This window comes from Lampetra fluviatilis, chromosome 53 (genome assembly GCF_964198595.1).
Source record: "Lampetra fluviatilis chromosome 53, kcLamFluv1.1, whole genome shotgun sequence".
Lineage (NCBI taxonomy): Eukaryota > Metazoa > Chordata > Hyperoartia > Petromyzontiformes > Petromyzontidae > Lampetra > Lampetra fluviatilis.
The window spans coordinates 1,475,532-1,487,189 of NC_136327.1; the positions used below are offsets into that span (position 1 = coordinate 1,475,532).

An 11,658-nucleotide genomic window follows, 5' to 3' on the forward strand; every position below is an offset into this window, starting at 1 on the left:
CATCTCCCCCTCCTCCTCCCCCTCTTCACTCTCAACCCCTCCTCTTCACTCTCATCTCCCCCATCGTCTTTACTCTCATCTCCTCTTCACTCTCATCTCCTCTTCACTCTCATCTCCTCTTCACTCTCATCTCCCCCATCGTCTTCACTCTCAACCCTCCTCTTCACCCTCATCTCTCTCCTCCTCCTCCTCCACGTTGTCTACTGCACTTTGTCTTCCCTCCACCGTTGTCTCTCCTGCTCCACCCTCACCGCACTCCGTTTCCACACACATCCCTCTTCCTCCTCCTCTTCACTCTCATCCCCCTCCCCCTCCTCCTGCTGCCACTACTACTCTCTCTCCTCTCTCCTGCCGCTCTCTCCTGCCGCACTCTCACTTCACTCCTCATCCACTCTGCCCCGCACCTTCTCCACCCCTCCACCTTTGTCTCCCCCGCCCCCCACCCGCCCCCCCCACCCACCCCTCCCCCATCCACCGTCACCCCACCCCCCTCCCCCGGGCCCCCTGAACAGGTTCCCCCCGAGGGACCCCGTGACCCTGAGTGACCCCGAGGGACCCGTCACCACGAGGGACCCCCGTGACCCCGAGTGACCCCGAGTGACCCTGAGGGACCCCGTGACCCTGACCCGGCGCGACCCGGGGGGGGAGGGGGGGGGCCATGGCGACGCGGGGCCTCGTAGGGGAGTCGCGTGGCACCAGGGAGGAGGAGATGGAGCGGGAGAGCGAAGGGGACAGCGCGGCGGTCGGAGCCGGAGCTGAGGAGGAGGAGGAGGACGACGAGGTGGAGGAAGTGGAGGAAGAGGAGGAGGATGAGGAGGAGGATGAGGAGGAGGGTGACGAGGAGGAGGAGGAGGGAGGACTTCTTTTCCGCGACGCCGAGCCCAGCGTCGCGGGGGGCGCGACCCCTCGTGGCGCGTGCGCGGGGGGAGAGCAGGTGACCCCCCCCCTGCACCTCGCTCCTCACCACCACCACTCACCTCCCAGCCCTTACCAAATACACACCGCATGTCACACCACGTGACCTCACCGCTCGCACCGCAGACTCGCACCGCAGACTCACAACACACCCTCACCACCCAGCACAGACTCACCACACACCCTCACCATACGCCCTCACCACACACCCTCACCACACACCCTCACCACACACCCTCACCACACACAACACAGACTCACCACACACAACACAGACTCACCACACACCCTCACCACCCAGCACAGACTCACCACATGCCCTCACCACACACCCTCACCACACACAACACAGACTCACCACACACCCTCACCACACCCTCACCACACACAACACAGACTCACCACACACCCTCACCACACCCTCACCACACACAACAGACTCACCACACACCCTCACCACACACCCTCACCACACACCCTCACCACACCCTCACCACACACAACACAGACTCACCACACACCCTCACCACACCCTCACCACACACAACAGACTCACCACACACCCTCACCACACACCCTCACCACACACAACACAGACTCACCACACACCCTCACACCACAGACTCACAACGCACCCTCACCACACAGACTCACCACACACCCTCCACACACCCACACCAGACACCCACCTCACCCCCTCACCCCACCCCTCCACCCCCTCACCTCACCCCACCCCCTCACCCCACCCCCTCACCTCACCCCACCCCCTCACCCCACCCTGAGCCACCCCTCCGCGCTGCACGCGCGCCGCCTTTAGATCAGCGAGGAGGTGATGGAGGTGATGGAGGAGGCGACACTCAACCCGCCCTCCCCTCCCCCCAGGTGGGCCCTCACTACCCCCGCATGGCGCCGTCTCCCCCGTGCGCCCTGGGCCCCGGGGGCGGGGGGGTCCACGGGAGTTCCCCGCGCCCCGCGGGGGGTCCCGCGAGCGAGGGGGTCGCATCCCTGGAGGAGGGGGAGGAGGAGGAGGGAGATGGAGAGGAGGGGGGGGCTCCCCCCCCGGGGACCCCCGGGTGCCGTGACGCGTGGAGCCTCACGGAGCCGGCCTGCCTGGGGCCCTGCGAGCCGGGCACCAGCGTCAGGCTGCACGGCCTCGTGTGGCACGAGAACCAAGCGGGTGAGGAGGGGGGGGGGGGGCACGGGGGGGAGGGGCACGGGGGGGGCACGGGGGGGTTGGAGGAGCGAGGTGGAGGTGATGGAGGTGGTGGTGGAGGTGTTGGGGGGGGGTAACGAGGGGTGAGGGAGGGCGACGGAGTGCGTGCGGGTCGCACTGACCGGCGTGGTGAAGTATGGTCGCCGCGTAAACCAGCGCGGCGTGGATCGGCTTCTCGTCGTCATCCAGCAGTGGAGTGACCATGGCTGCTGCACGCGATGAGAAGAGTTGTTTCGAGGACAGCGGTGGGGGGTGGGGGGTCCGGGGGAGGGGGTGGGGGCCGCCGAGATGTGGGGGGGGCGCGAAGGGCCCTGATTGGAGCGCTAATTAACGACGCGCCGCTCTCGGGGTATAAATTCTAATTAAGGGTTAATCAGCCCGCGGCGTCGCGGGGGGCGGGGTGGGGGGCGACCCCTCCCCCTGGGGCCCCTGGATCGACCCGCGCCCTGCGAGCGATGGGGATGGTTGATGGTGGTGGTGGTGTTGACTGGTGGTTGTGGTGTTGACTGGTGGTGGTGAGTGGTGTTGGCTGGTGGTGGTTGCTGGTGGTGGTGGTGAGTGGTGGTGGTGATGGTCGTGTTGGTGGTGATGGTGGTGGTGACTGGTGGTGAGTGGTGGTGTTGACTGGTAGTGGTGGTGGTGAGTGTTGATGATGGTGATGGTGGTGACTGGTTGTGGTGGTGTTGGCGATGGTGGTGGTGTTGACTGGTGGTGAGTGGTGATGGTGGTGGTGATGGTGGTGGTGATGGTGGTGTTGGTGAGTGGTGATGGTAGTGTTGACTGGTGGTGGTGGTGGGTGGTGGTGATGGTGGTGGTGATGGTGGTGTTGGTGAGTGGTGATGGTAGTGTTGACTGGTGGTGGTGGTGATGGTGGTGGTGATGGTGGTGTTGGTGAGTGGTGATGGTCGTGTTGGTGGTGGTGATGGTGGTGTTGGTGAGTGGTGATGGTAGTGTTGACTGGTGGTGGTGGTGGTGGTGATGGTGGTGGTGATGGTGGTGTTGGTGAGTGGTGATGGTCGTGTTGGTGGTGGTGATGGTGGTGTTGGTGAGTGGTGATGGTAGTGTTGACTGGTGGTGGTGGTGGTGGTGATGGTGGTGGTGATGGTGGTGTTGGTGAGTGGTGATGGTCGTGTTGGTGGTGGTGATGGTGGTGTTGGTGAGTGGTGATGGTAGTGTTGACTGGTGGTGGTGGTGGGTGGTGGTGATGGTGGTGTTGACTGGTGATGATGATTATTGTGTTGCCGTGATGGCGATGACGACAGTGGGTGATGGGTGGTGCTCGCTTACAGCACTTGCTCCTGCAGTCTGTGAAGGCTATACGGGTGATCTTTGTTGATGATGACATCATTGTGGTGGCGATGGTGTGTTTGTAATTATATTCGAGCATACACGTATGTCAGTGTGCATGTGTGAATGCGGTTTCACGTGTGTGTGTGTCAACGTGGTGCTGGCCACCCACCCCCTCGTGTACCGTGCCGGCCTTCATAGGTGCTACTCGCTAACAGCACTTGCCCCAACAGTTCTGTTCAAGGCTACTTGGGGGATCTTTGTCTCTGTGGATGTGACTGTACTGTCTACTGTGTGTGTGTGGCGTTAGAAACTCGCCATCACATGCCCCACCAGTTTGAAGGCAGGGGAGGGGTCTTTGTCTTTGAACATACGTACACAGTATATATACAGTACGTGTGTGCATGTACACACGTGTCTGTGTGTGTCTGTGTGTACTGTGGGGAGTGGTGGTGTAGCGGTTAGCGCTGCGCTACGAACCTGACGACCCGAGTTCGATTCCCACTCACGGCCACCACCGGTGACGATTATCTGAACCGGTCCTGGGCCTCCCCTAGGTCGACTCAGCCTCAAATGAGTACCTGGTGCGGTGCGTACAAATATCGCCACTAGCGAGACAAAGGCGGCCGGGCGTGCGTGCTGGCCACCCACCCCCTCGTGTGCCGTTCTGGCCTTCAACAGCACTTGCCCCAACAGTCTGTTAAGGCTACGCGGGGGATCTTTGTCTTTGTACTGTATACGTGCATGTGTGAGCACGTGTGTGTCAGGCGTGGTGGTGCTGGCCACCCACCCACCCCCCCACGTGTGCCACAGTGGTGGCACCTTAAAGGTGCTGCTCGTTCACAGCACTTGCCCCAACAGTTTGTTGAAGGCTATACGGGGGATCTTTGTCTTTGTGTGCGGGGGAGGGGGGGAGCGGTGGCGCAGTGGTTGGCGCGCTGCGCTATCACTCGCCAACATCTGTGGCGAGTGATATCTGAACCGGTCCTAAGCCTCCCTTGGGTCGACTCAGCCATAAATGAACGCGTGATGTGGTCTGTGAACGTCAGCATTGGGGAGACAAAGGCGGTCGGGCGTGTCTGTGTATGCGTATGTAGCTAGTCTATACATGTACACGCGTGTGTGTGTGTAGTCTATACATGTACACGCGTGTGTGTAGTCTATACATGTACACGTGTGTGTGTGTGTTCTATACATGTACACGCGTGTGTGTGTGTAGTCTATACATGTACACGCGTGTGTGTAGTCTATACATGTACACGTGTGTGTGTGTGTTCTATACATGTACACGCGTGTGTGTGTAGTCTATACATGTGCACGTGTGTGTGTAGTCTATACATGTACACACGTGTGTGTGTGTTCTATACATGTACACGCGTGTGTGTGTGTAGTCTATACATGTACACGCGTGTGTGTAGTCTATACATGTACACACGTGTGTGTGTGTTCTATACATGTACACGCGTGTGTGTGTAGTCTATACATGTGCACGTGTGTGTGTGTAGTCTATACATGTACACGCGTGTGTGTGTGTAGTCTATACATGTGCACGCGTGTACATGTATGTGTACACGCGTGTACATGTATGTGTACACGTGAACCGCGTGTGTGTGTGTCCTATACATGTACACGCATGTGTGTGTATTCTATACATGTACACACGCGTGTGTGTGTACACGTGCACCGCGTGTGAACTGGTCTGTACGTGTCCACTCAGGTATGTTGGTGCTGCACGTGCGCTGGAGGAACAGCACCTACGTGGGCACGCTCCTCGACTGCTCCCGTCACGGACTCGCCGCTCCCCGGTGAGCTCACTCACCACCACGCTCACCACGCTCACCACTAACCACCACTCAACCCCAACGTACCACTCACCACCACGCTCACCACTCACCACCACGCTCACCACCACGCTCACCACGCTCACCACTAACCACCACGCTCACCACTCACCACCACTCAACCCCAACGCTCACCACCCCTCACCACCACGCTCACCACTCACCACCACGCTCACCACCACGCTCACCACTCACCACCACTCAACCCCAACGCTCACCACTCGCCACCACGCTCACCATTCACTCAGCACGCTCACCACCACGCTCACCTCTCACTCATAGCGCTCATCACTACGCTCACCACTCACCACGCTCACCACTCACCACCACGCTCACCACTCACTCACCACCACGCTCACCACCACGCTCACCACTCACTCACCACTCACTCACCACCACGCTCACCACTCACCACCACGCTCACCACTTACTACCCACCACTCACTACTCACCCACCACTCACCACCACGCTCACCACTCACGACTCACTCACCACCACGCTCAGCACTCACCGCTACACTCACCACATCGGGGAGATGATGGGGAAGATTATATGATGACGATAAGGGTGTTGGTGATGGGATGATGATAGGGTGGTGATGGGATGATGTTGCTGAAGTGATGGGATGATGTTGGGGAGGTGATGGGATGATGTTGGGGAGGTGATGGGGGAGGTGATGGGATGATGTTGGGGAGGTGATGGGATGATGTTAGGGGAGGTGATGGGGGAAGTGATGGGATGATGTTGGGGAGGTGATGGGGGAGGTGATGGGATGATGTTGGGGAGGTGAAGGGGGAGGTGATGTGGAGCTCCACCTGGCACCGGGACTTCAAGCCCCAAAACAGATGGAGTTCACCCACAGCCCCTCCCCTCCCCCCGCCTCCCAGCCACTCCACCTGCTCCTGTTACCTCCTCCGCTCACCTCTCTTGCCTCCTCCCACCTCTTCAATCCACCTTTTGAACCCCACCTGCTTCTCTCACCAAGCACCTCCTCCAATCCATCCTCCCCCGCCTCCTCCCTCCCTCCCTCCCACCTCCATCAATCACCCCCCACACGACTCCCTCCTCGTGCGCCACCTTGTGTCCTCTCCCCGTAGCTGCACCTCTCTCCATCTCCCTCCATCTCGTCTCTCCTCCTCCTCCTCCCTCCACCTCCTCCTCTCTCCACCTCCTCCTCTCTCCACCATCACCACCTCGCCTCTTTCCTCCTGTCCGCCACCTCCTTTCATCTCCACTTCTATCACCACCTCCTCCTTCTCCTCCTCGACTCTCACCTCCTCCTCCTCCTCCCGCTGCTGATCCTGCACTGCCCCCTGCTGGTGGCGTCCCCCTCTCCCGAGCTGGGGACCCCCAAATGAAAGGGACCCAACAGGGACCCAACAGGGCCCCAACAGGGACCCGCGATACGACCCCCTGACGCCCGCCCGCGTGCCCGCAGGTTCTGCGAGGTGCGGGCCCCGGCCACCGCCGAGCGCCGCTGCAGCCGCGGCCGGGCCAAGCGCTCCCGGGTGGCCCACGGCGCCCACGGGGCCCACGGGGCCGCGGGGCCGCGGGGGGAGAATCGGGCCCAGAGCGGGACGCGCTCCGTCCTCGCGCAGCACCGCGCGGGTGCCGCGGGGGCCTGGGACGGGGGCCCCGGGAGCGAGGGCCCCCGCGTGGGGGCCCTGCGGAGACGGCCGCGTCCCGGGAGCGACCGCGAGGGCCGCATGGCCAAGAGGGCGCGGCTCGCGGCCTCCGCCGCGGCGGCGGCGGCGCGGGGCCCCGAGGCGGCCGCGGCCTCGCGGCGCGCGGGACCTTCCGCGGGGCCTTCCGCGGGGCCCTCCGCGGGGGCCACGGCGGGGCCCGCGGAGGGGCCCGGCTTGAGGAGACGCCCGACGGCCGCCGGCGCGGCCGCCAGCGCGGCCGCCGGAGGGGGAGGGGGGGCCCGGGTGACGCGGGGGAGCCCCGAGCACGCGGAGACGGCGCCGTCCCCGCGGGCCGCGCCGGCCGAGCGGGCCGAGCCGAGCGGTGGGACCCCCCCGGGGCCCCTTCGGCTGTGCCTCAAGCAGCCGAGGCTGGAGCTGCTGGTTGCGGCTCCGCACGTCAAACTCTTCCGCGGCGGAGGAGGAAGCCACGAGCGGGACGGGCCGGCCGCCAAGCGAGCGCTGATGAGCGACGGCATGGCCAGGGCGGGCGCCGGGGGCCCCGCCACGGGCCCCGGGGCCCCCGTGGCGGCGGCGGCGGCGGCGCGGAGGCCCGTCGCGACCCCTGCGTCCCCCCGCTCGGCGTCCCGCGCCGGGGCCCACGCGGGCCCCGTCCCTCGCGTGCGAGCCGCGCTGCCTCGCGTCGTCATCCCCTTCCCCTGCAAGGACGGGGCTCCGCCGCCCGGACCCCACGCGGAACCCAAGACTTCCCCCGCCAAGAGCCCCGCATCCCATCAGCAGCAGCAGCAGCAGAGGCCTCCGGCTCTGGACGGCCCCGCGCTCGTCAAGGCCGCGCTGCAGCACCTGAAGGCGCGAAGGCGCGAGAGGGAGCGCGGCGCGGCGGAAGCGAGGCAGGAGCAGGGCCCCGCGGCCTCGGGGCCCAAGGCGGAGACCGAGAATGGGCGCCCGGGGCAGGACAAGGAGGCCCCGTCGCTCGTGGACAGATCGTTGAGGCTGCGACTTCCCCCACGGGGGGCCGCCGCGGGGCCCGGCGAGAGGAACGGGACCCCGGGGCGCGGGGCGGCGGCGCCGGCGGCGGTTGCGGCGGTGGCGACGGTGGCGGCGGTCTCCTCTGCCTCCTCCTCCAGCTCCGAGCTGTCGGACACGGATGAGGGCCCCTCCGAACCCCGCGGGCCCCGGCCCCGTCTCGCCTCCCGCCAGCAGCAGCAGCAGCCGCCACGCGGACCGGGCCCCGGAGTCCCCGGGAGGGACGGGGAGACTCCGGCCCGCTGGACGGGGACCCAGGGCCTCCATCCGACGTGCGGGACCAACGCCGCCCCCGCGGGTCGCGGCGTGGGCCCGCGACCCGCCGCCGCGTGCCCCTGCGGCCCCGGCACGGCTCCCGCTCCCGCCCACTGCTCCCACACGTCGGGGCCGGCGGGGACCCAGGCCTCGGCCTCGTCCCGGGGCCCCGCCCGCGAGTGGCCGGGGCCCCCTCGCAGAGACCTCCACCACCCCGCGCCGCCCCCGGGCCACGCGGCCAAGCAGGGCCCGGCCGGCGGCCCGGGGCCCAAGTTGGTCTCGGGCCCCACCGTGACTCACAAGCCCCCTCCGGGCATCCACGTGCCCCGCCAGGGACCGCCGGCCCACGGGGCCCCCGCCAAGCACCCGCCGGGCCCCCACAAGGCCCCGCTCGCCCAGCACCAACGTCCCGCTCCGCTGAACGGCGGGGCCCTCTTCGGGGGCGGCTGCGCCGGCTACGGGGCCGCGGGGGCCGGTGGGGCCCAAGCGTCGGGAGGGTCGCCGGGGCCCCGGCAGGGCCCGCTGGCGGCCAGGGACTCGCAGAGGGACAAGCGGGCCCTGCTGTCGTCGCTGTACCGGCGCGACGGGGGGACCCCTGTAGCGGCGGCGGCCGAGAAGACCGGGCCCCGCTCCGACCTGGGGAGGCCTCGCGCGGGGCCCCTGCCCTCGTTCAAGGCCCTGGGCCCCTACAACGCGGGGGCCAAGCCGAGCGGCAGGCGTGACCCCGGGGTCCCCACCCCCGACCCACCCAAGGCGAGCAGCGAGAAACCAGGGGCGGGGGCCCCCACAGAGGGCCCATTGGGGGTGCCCGGCCGGGCCGGGGAGGGGGAGGCAGAGGAGGTGAAACCCGGGGTGGAGGTGCGGAGACGGCACGCGGAGACCCACGGGCCCATCAAGCAGGTGAGGCCTTGCGTGCTCGCCACCCTCCTCACCCGTTCCAATCGCACTCGCCATCACCTCGCCATCACCTCGCCAGCCTCGCAGTCGCTACCACACTCACCTCACTCTCACCTCACTCTCTAAGCCCCTAAGTTGTGCCAACCGTGCGTTGCGTGCGTTACTCGCGCCGCACCGCCACGACACAGACACAGCACAGACGAGGCTGCGACTCTGGAATGAAGTCGCTGCAGGTTGTTGGTCTCTGCACGCTGATCAGCGTGTCGTGCGTCACGCATTGTCCCATGTTTCGTGTCATGCATTGTGTGTCACATGGCGCGTATCATGCGTCACGCACTTGCATAATACGCGAGACACATAACAGTGACAAGTGTCGCATTGTGTTGCGTGTCACATATCGTGTACGTCACACGTCACGTGTTGCGTGTCGCGTGTGTGTGTCCCAGGGCGCGCTCTCCCGGCCGTGGGATCGCCTCCTCGCCCTGAAAAAACTTCCGGACCTCGACGCAAAACACCGTCCAAACCATAACCACCACAACCACCACAACCCGCACCACCAGCACCACCACAACAACCACCACCACCACCATCCACAGCAACAGCAGCAACAACAACCACCGCAGCAGCAACAGCAACAGCCGCCTCCGCAGCTGTCGGCGAAGATCGGAGGCGGCGGCCGCGAACGGCGCCCCCAGCCCCGTGCCCGCGACGGCCTCTTCCCCCTGCACCGGCAGGCCGGAGGGTCGCTGGGGCCCGAACCCGGCTCCCGGGCAGGCCCCCCCGGCCACACCGCGGGGGGCGCGCCGCCCCCCGCCGAGCGGGCCGGACGCGCCGGGGGTCAGGCCGCGTGCGAGGCGGTGGCGCGGGCCGCCACGCTGACGCCCACGTGACGGCTCGGGAGGCCCCCGAGCCGTCACGTGGGCGGCGGCGGCTTGTAGATACGCGGCACGACGGGGACCGACCCCGCGGAGGAGCCCCGGGATGGCCACCGCTCTGGGGTCGGAGGTCGCGGGGGTTGGGGGGAGCTGTTGGGGGGGACAGCTTTCGACCCCGATTCGGAGACGCGAGTTGTTGAGCACTTGGGGCGCCCCACCGGGGAGACAGCGCCGGGAGGCCACCTTGGACTCGTGGGGCCTTCGGGCGCGTCTCCCGCAACGACCCTGGCCACACCGCGTTGAGACTCGGAGCGGCTGGGCCACGTGGCCTCCGCGCGTTGCTGTCGGCGAGGGGTCTTGCCGATGAGGGAAAACACGAGGTCCACCCTTTCGCGGTGAGGGACTTGAGACTCGGCTCCAGGAGGCCGAGATTCTGGGCTCGAGACTCGGATCCAAGGATCGGGTGTCTTGTTGGGACCTGGTTCTACGGGACCATTATTCCGGATCAGACTGACGATCCTCTGGACTTGGGGGGGGAGGGGGAATGGGGGTAGGGGGGTGGAGAGTTGGAGGGGGTCGGCCGGAGCAGGGCCACTCGACTCGAGGTGGCCGCGTCGCTCGTGACAATTCAGCGTTGGCATCGTCGCTTTGGCGATGCCATTGGTTTGGCCGACTTCACCGCGAGATGTGAACCGAAGTTGTGTGCGGAGGGGGGGTGGGGGGGGTGTAGGAATCCGCCCGCGTGACCGGCGAACAGACTCGCGCCGGGCCACGCGCACGAGTTCAGCGAGGACGCTCCTAGACGCGTCGTCGTTGTCATGGCATCGTCATCAGCATTGTGATCATCAATATCGTCATGGTCGCCGCCATCATCACCACCACCACGGTCATCGTCCTGGACGGAACCACGTCGATTCCCGGCTCCACCTCCCCACAGACGTCCCCACCGAAGGCCGAGCCCCGTGCCAAAGAGCGGAGGCTCCATTCTCCGTGGGGGGGGGGGGGGGGCAGCGGCGCTCATCAACTCATCACTCACGTCGTCGTCGTCGTTAACCTCGTCGCTGTCGTTGATGCTGTCATCGTTTTGTTGTTGCTCGGCGGGAGGGACGGACGCGGCGGGGCCCCGTGGGCCCCAAAATAAATGTGGAACCACGTGCCCCGGGGTCGCGCTGTGTGGCGTCACCGTCAGGTAGTGGTCGCTCCGATCACAATGGAGGTGGCAGGTCAAGGGATCCCAAGTGGGTCACCTCGGTGTATACAGAGGACAGAGGCCTTAAGTGTCCTGGTTGGAGATGGTGGGGGGGGTGGTGAACAATGCAGGCGAGTGGTCAGCAACTCCAGGATGAGGGCACACAGCTGCACATGATAATTAATCACACGTCCACAACCCACCACCACCACACATACACAACAAAAACACATTACATACAACAAGACTGATTCCCCGTGTAGCCTTCAACAGACTTCCGGATCAAGTGATGTAAGCGAGCACTGAACAGTACCTACATAACACACACACGGCAACAGAAGACACGCACAATTCACAAAGACTCCTCCGATAGCCTAAACACTGTCGGGGCAAGTTCTGTTCATGCACACCGATGAAGGCCGGCGGGAGGGGGGGGCAGCACCACGCCCATCCGCTTTTGTCTCCCCGGTGGCTGTTTACTACGCCGCACCAGGTACTCACAATCACAGACGACAT

The 11,658-nt window shown here is 65.2% G+C and overlaps 1 protein-coding gene across 1 annotated transcript; it reads left to right on the plus strand.

Annotated features, from left to right (window-relative positions):
* The first annotated feature begins 479 nt into the window (after positions 1-479).
* Positions 480-11,108, plus strand: LOC144949263 (uncharacterized). The gene is made up of 5 exons (XM_078879183.1): positions 480-934; positions 1,798-2,092; positions 5,133-5,220; positions 6,696-9,081; positions 9,525-11,108. The coding sequence occupies exons 1-5, from the start codon at positions 659-661 to the stop codon at positions 9,966-9,968; spliced, it is 3,489 nt and encodes a 1,162-aa protein (XP_078735309.1). The 5' UTR covers positions 480-658; the 3' UTR covers positions 9,969-11,108.
* Positions 11,109-11,658: the final 550 nt, after the last annotated feature.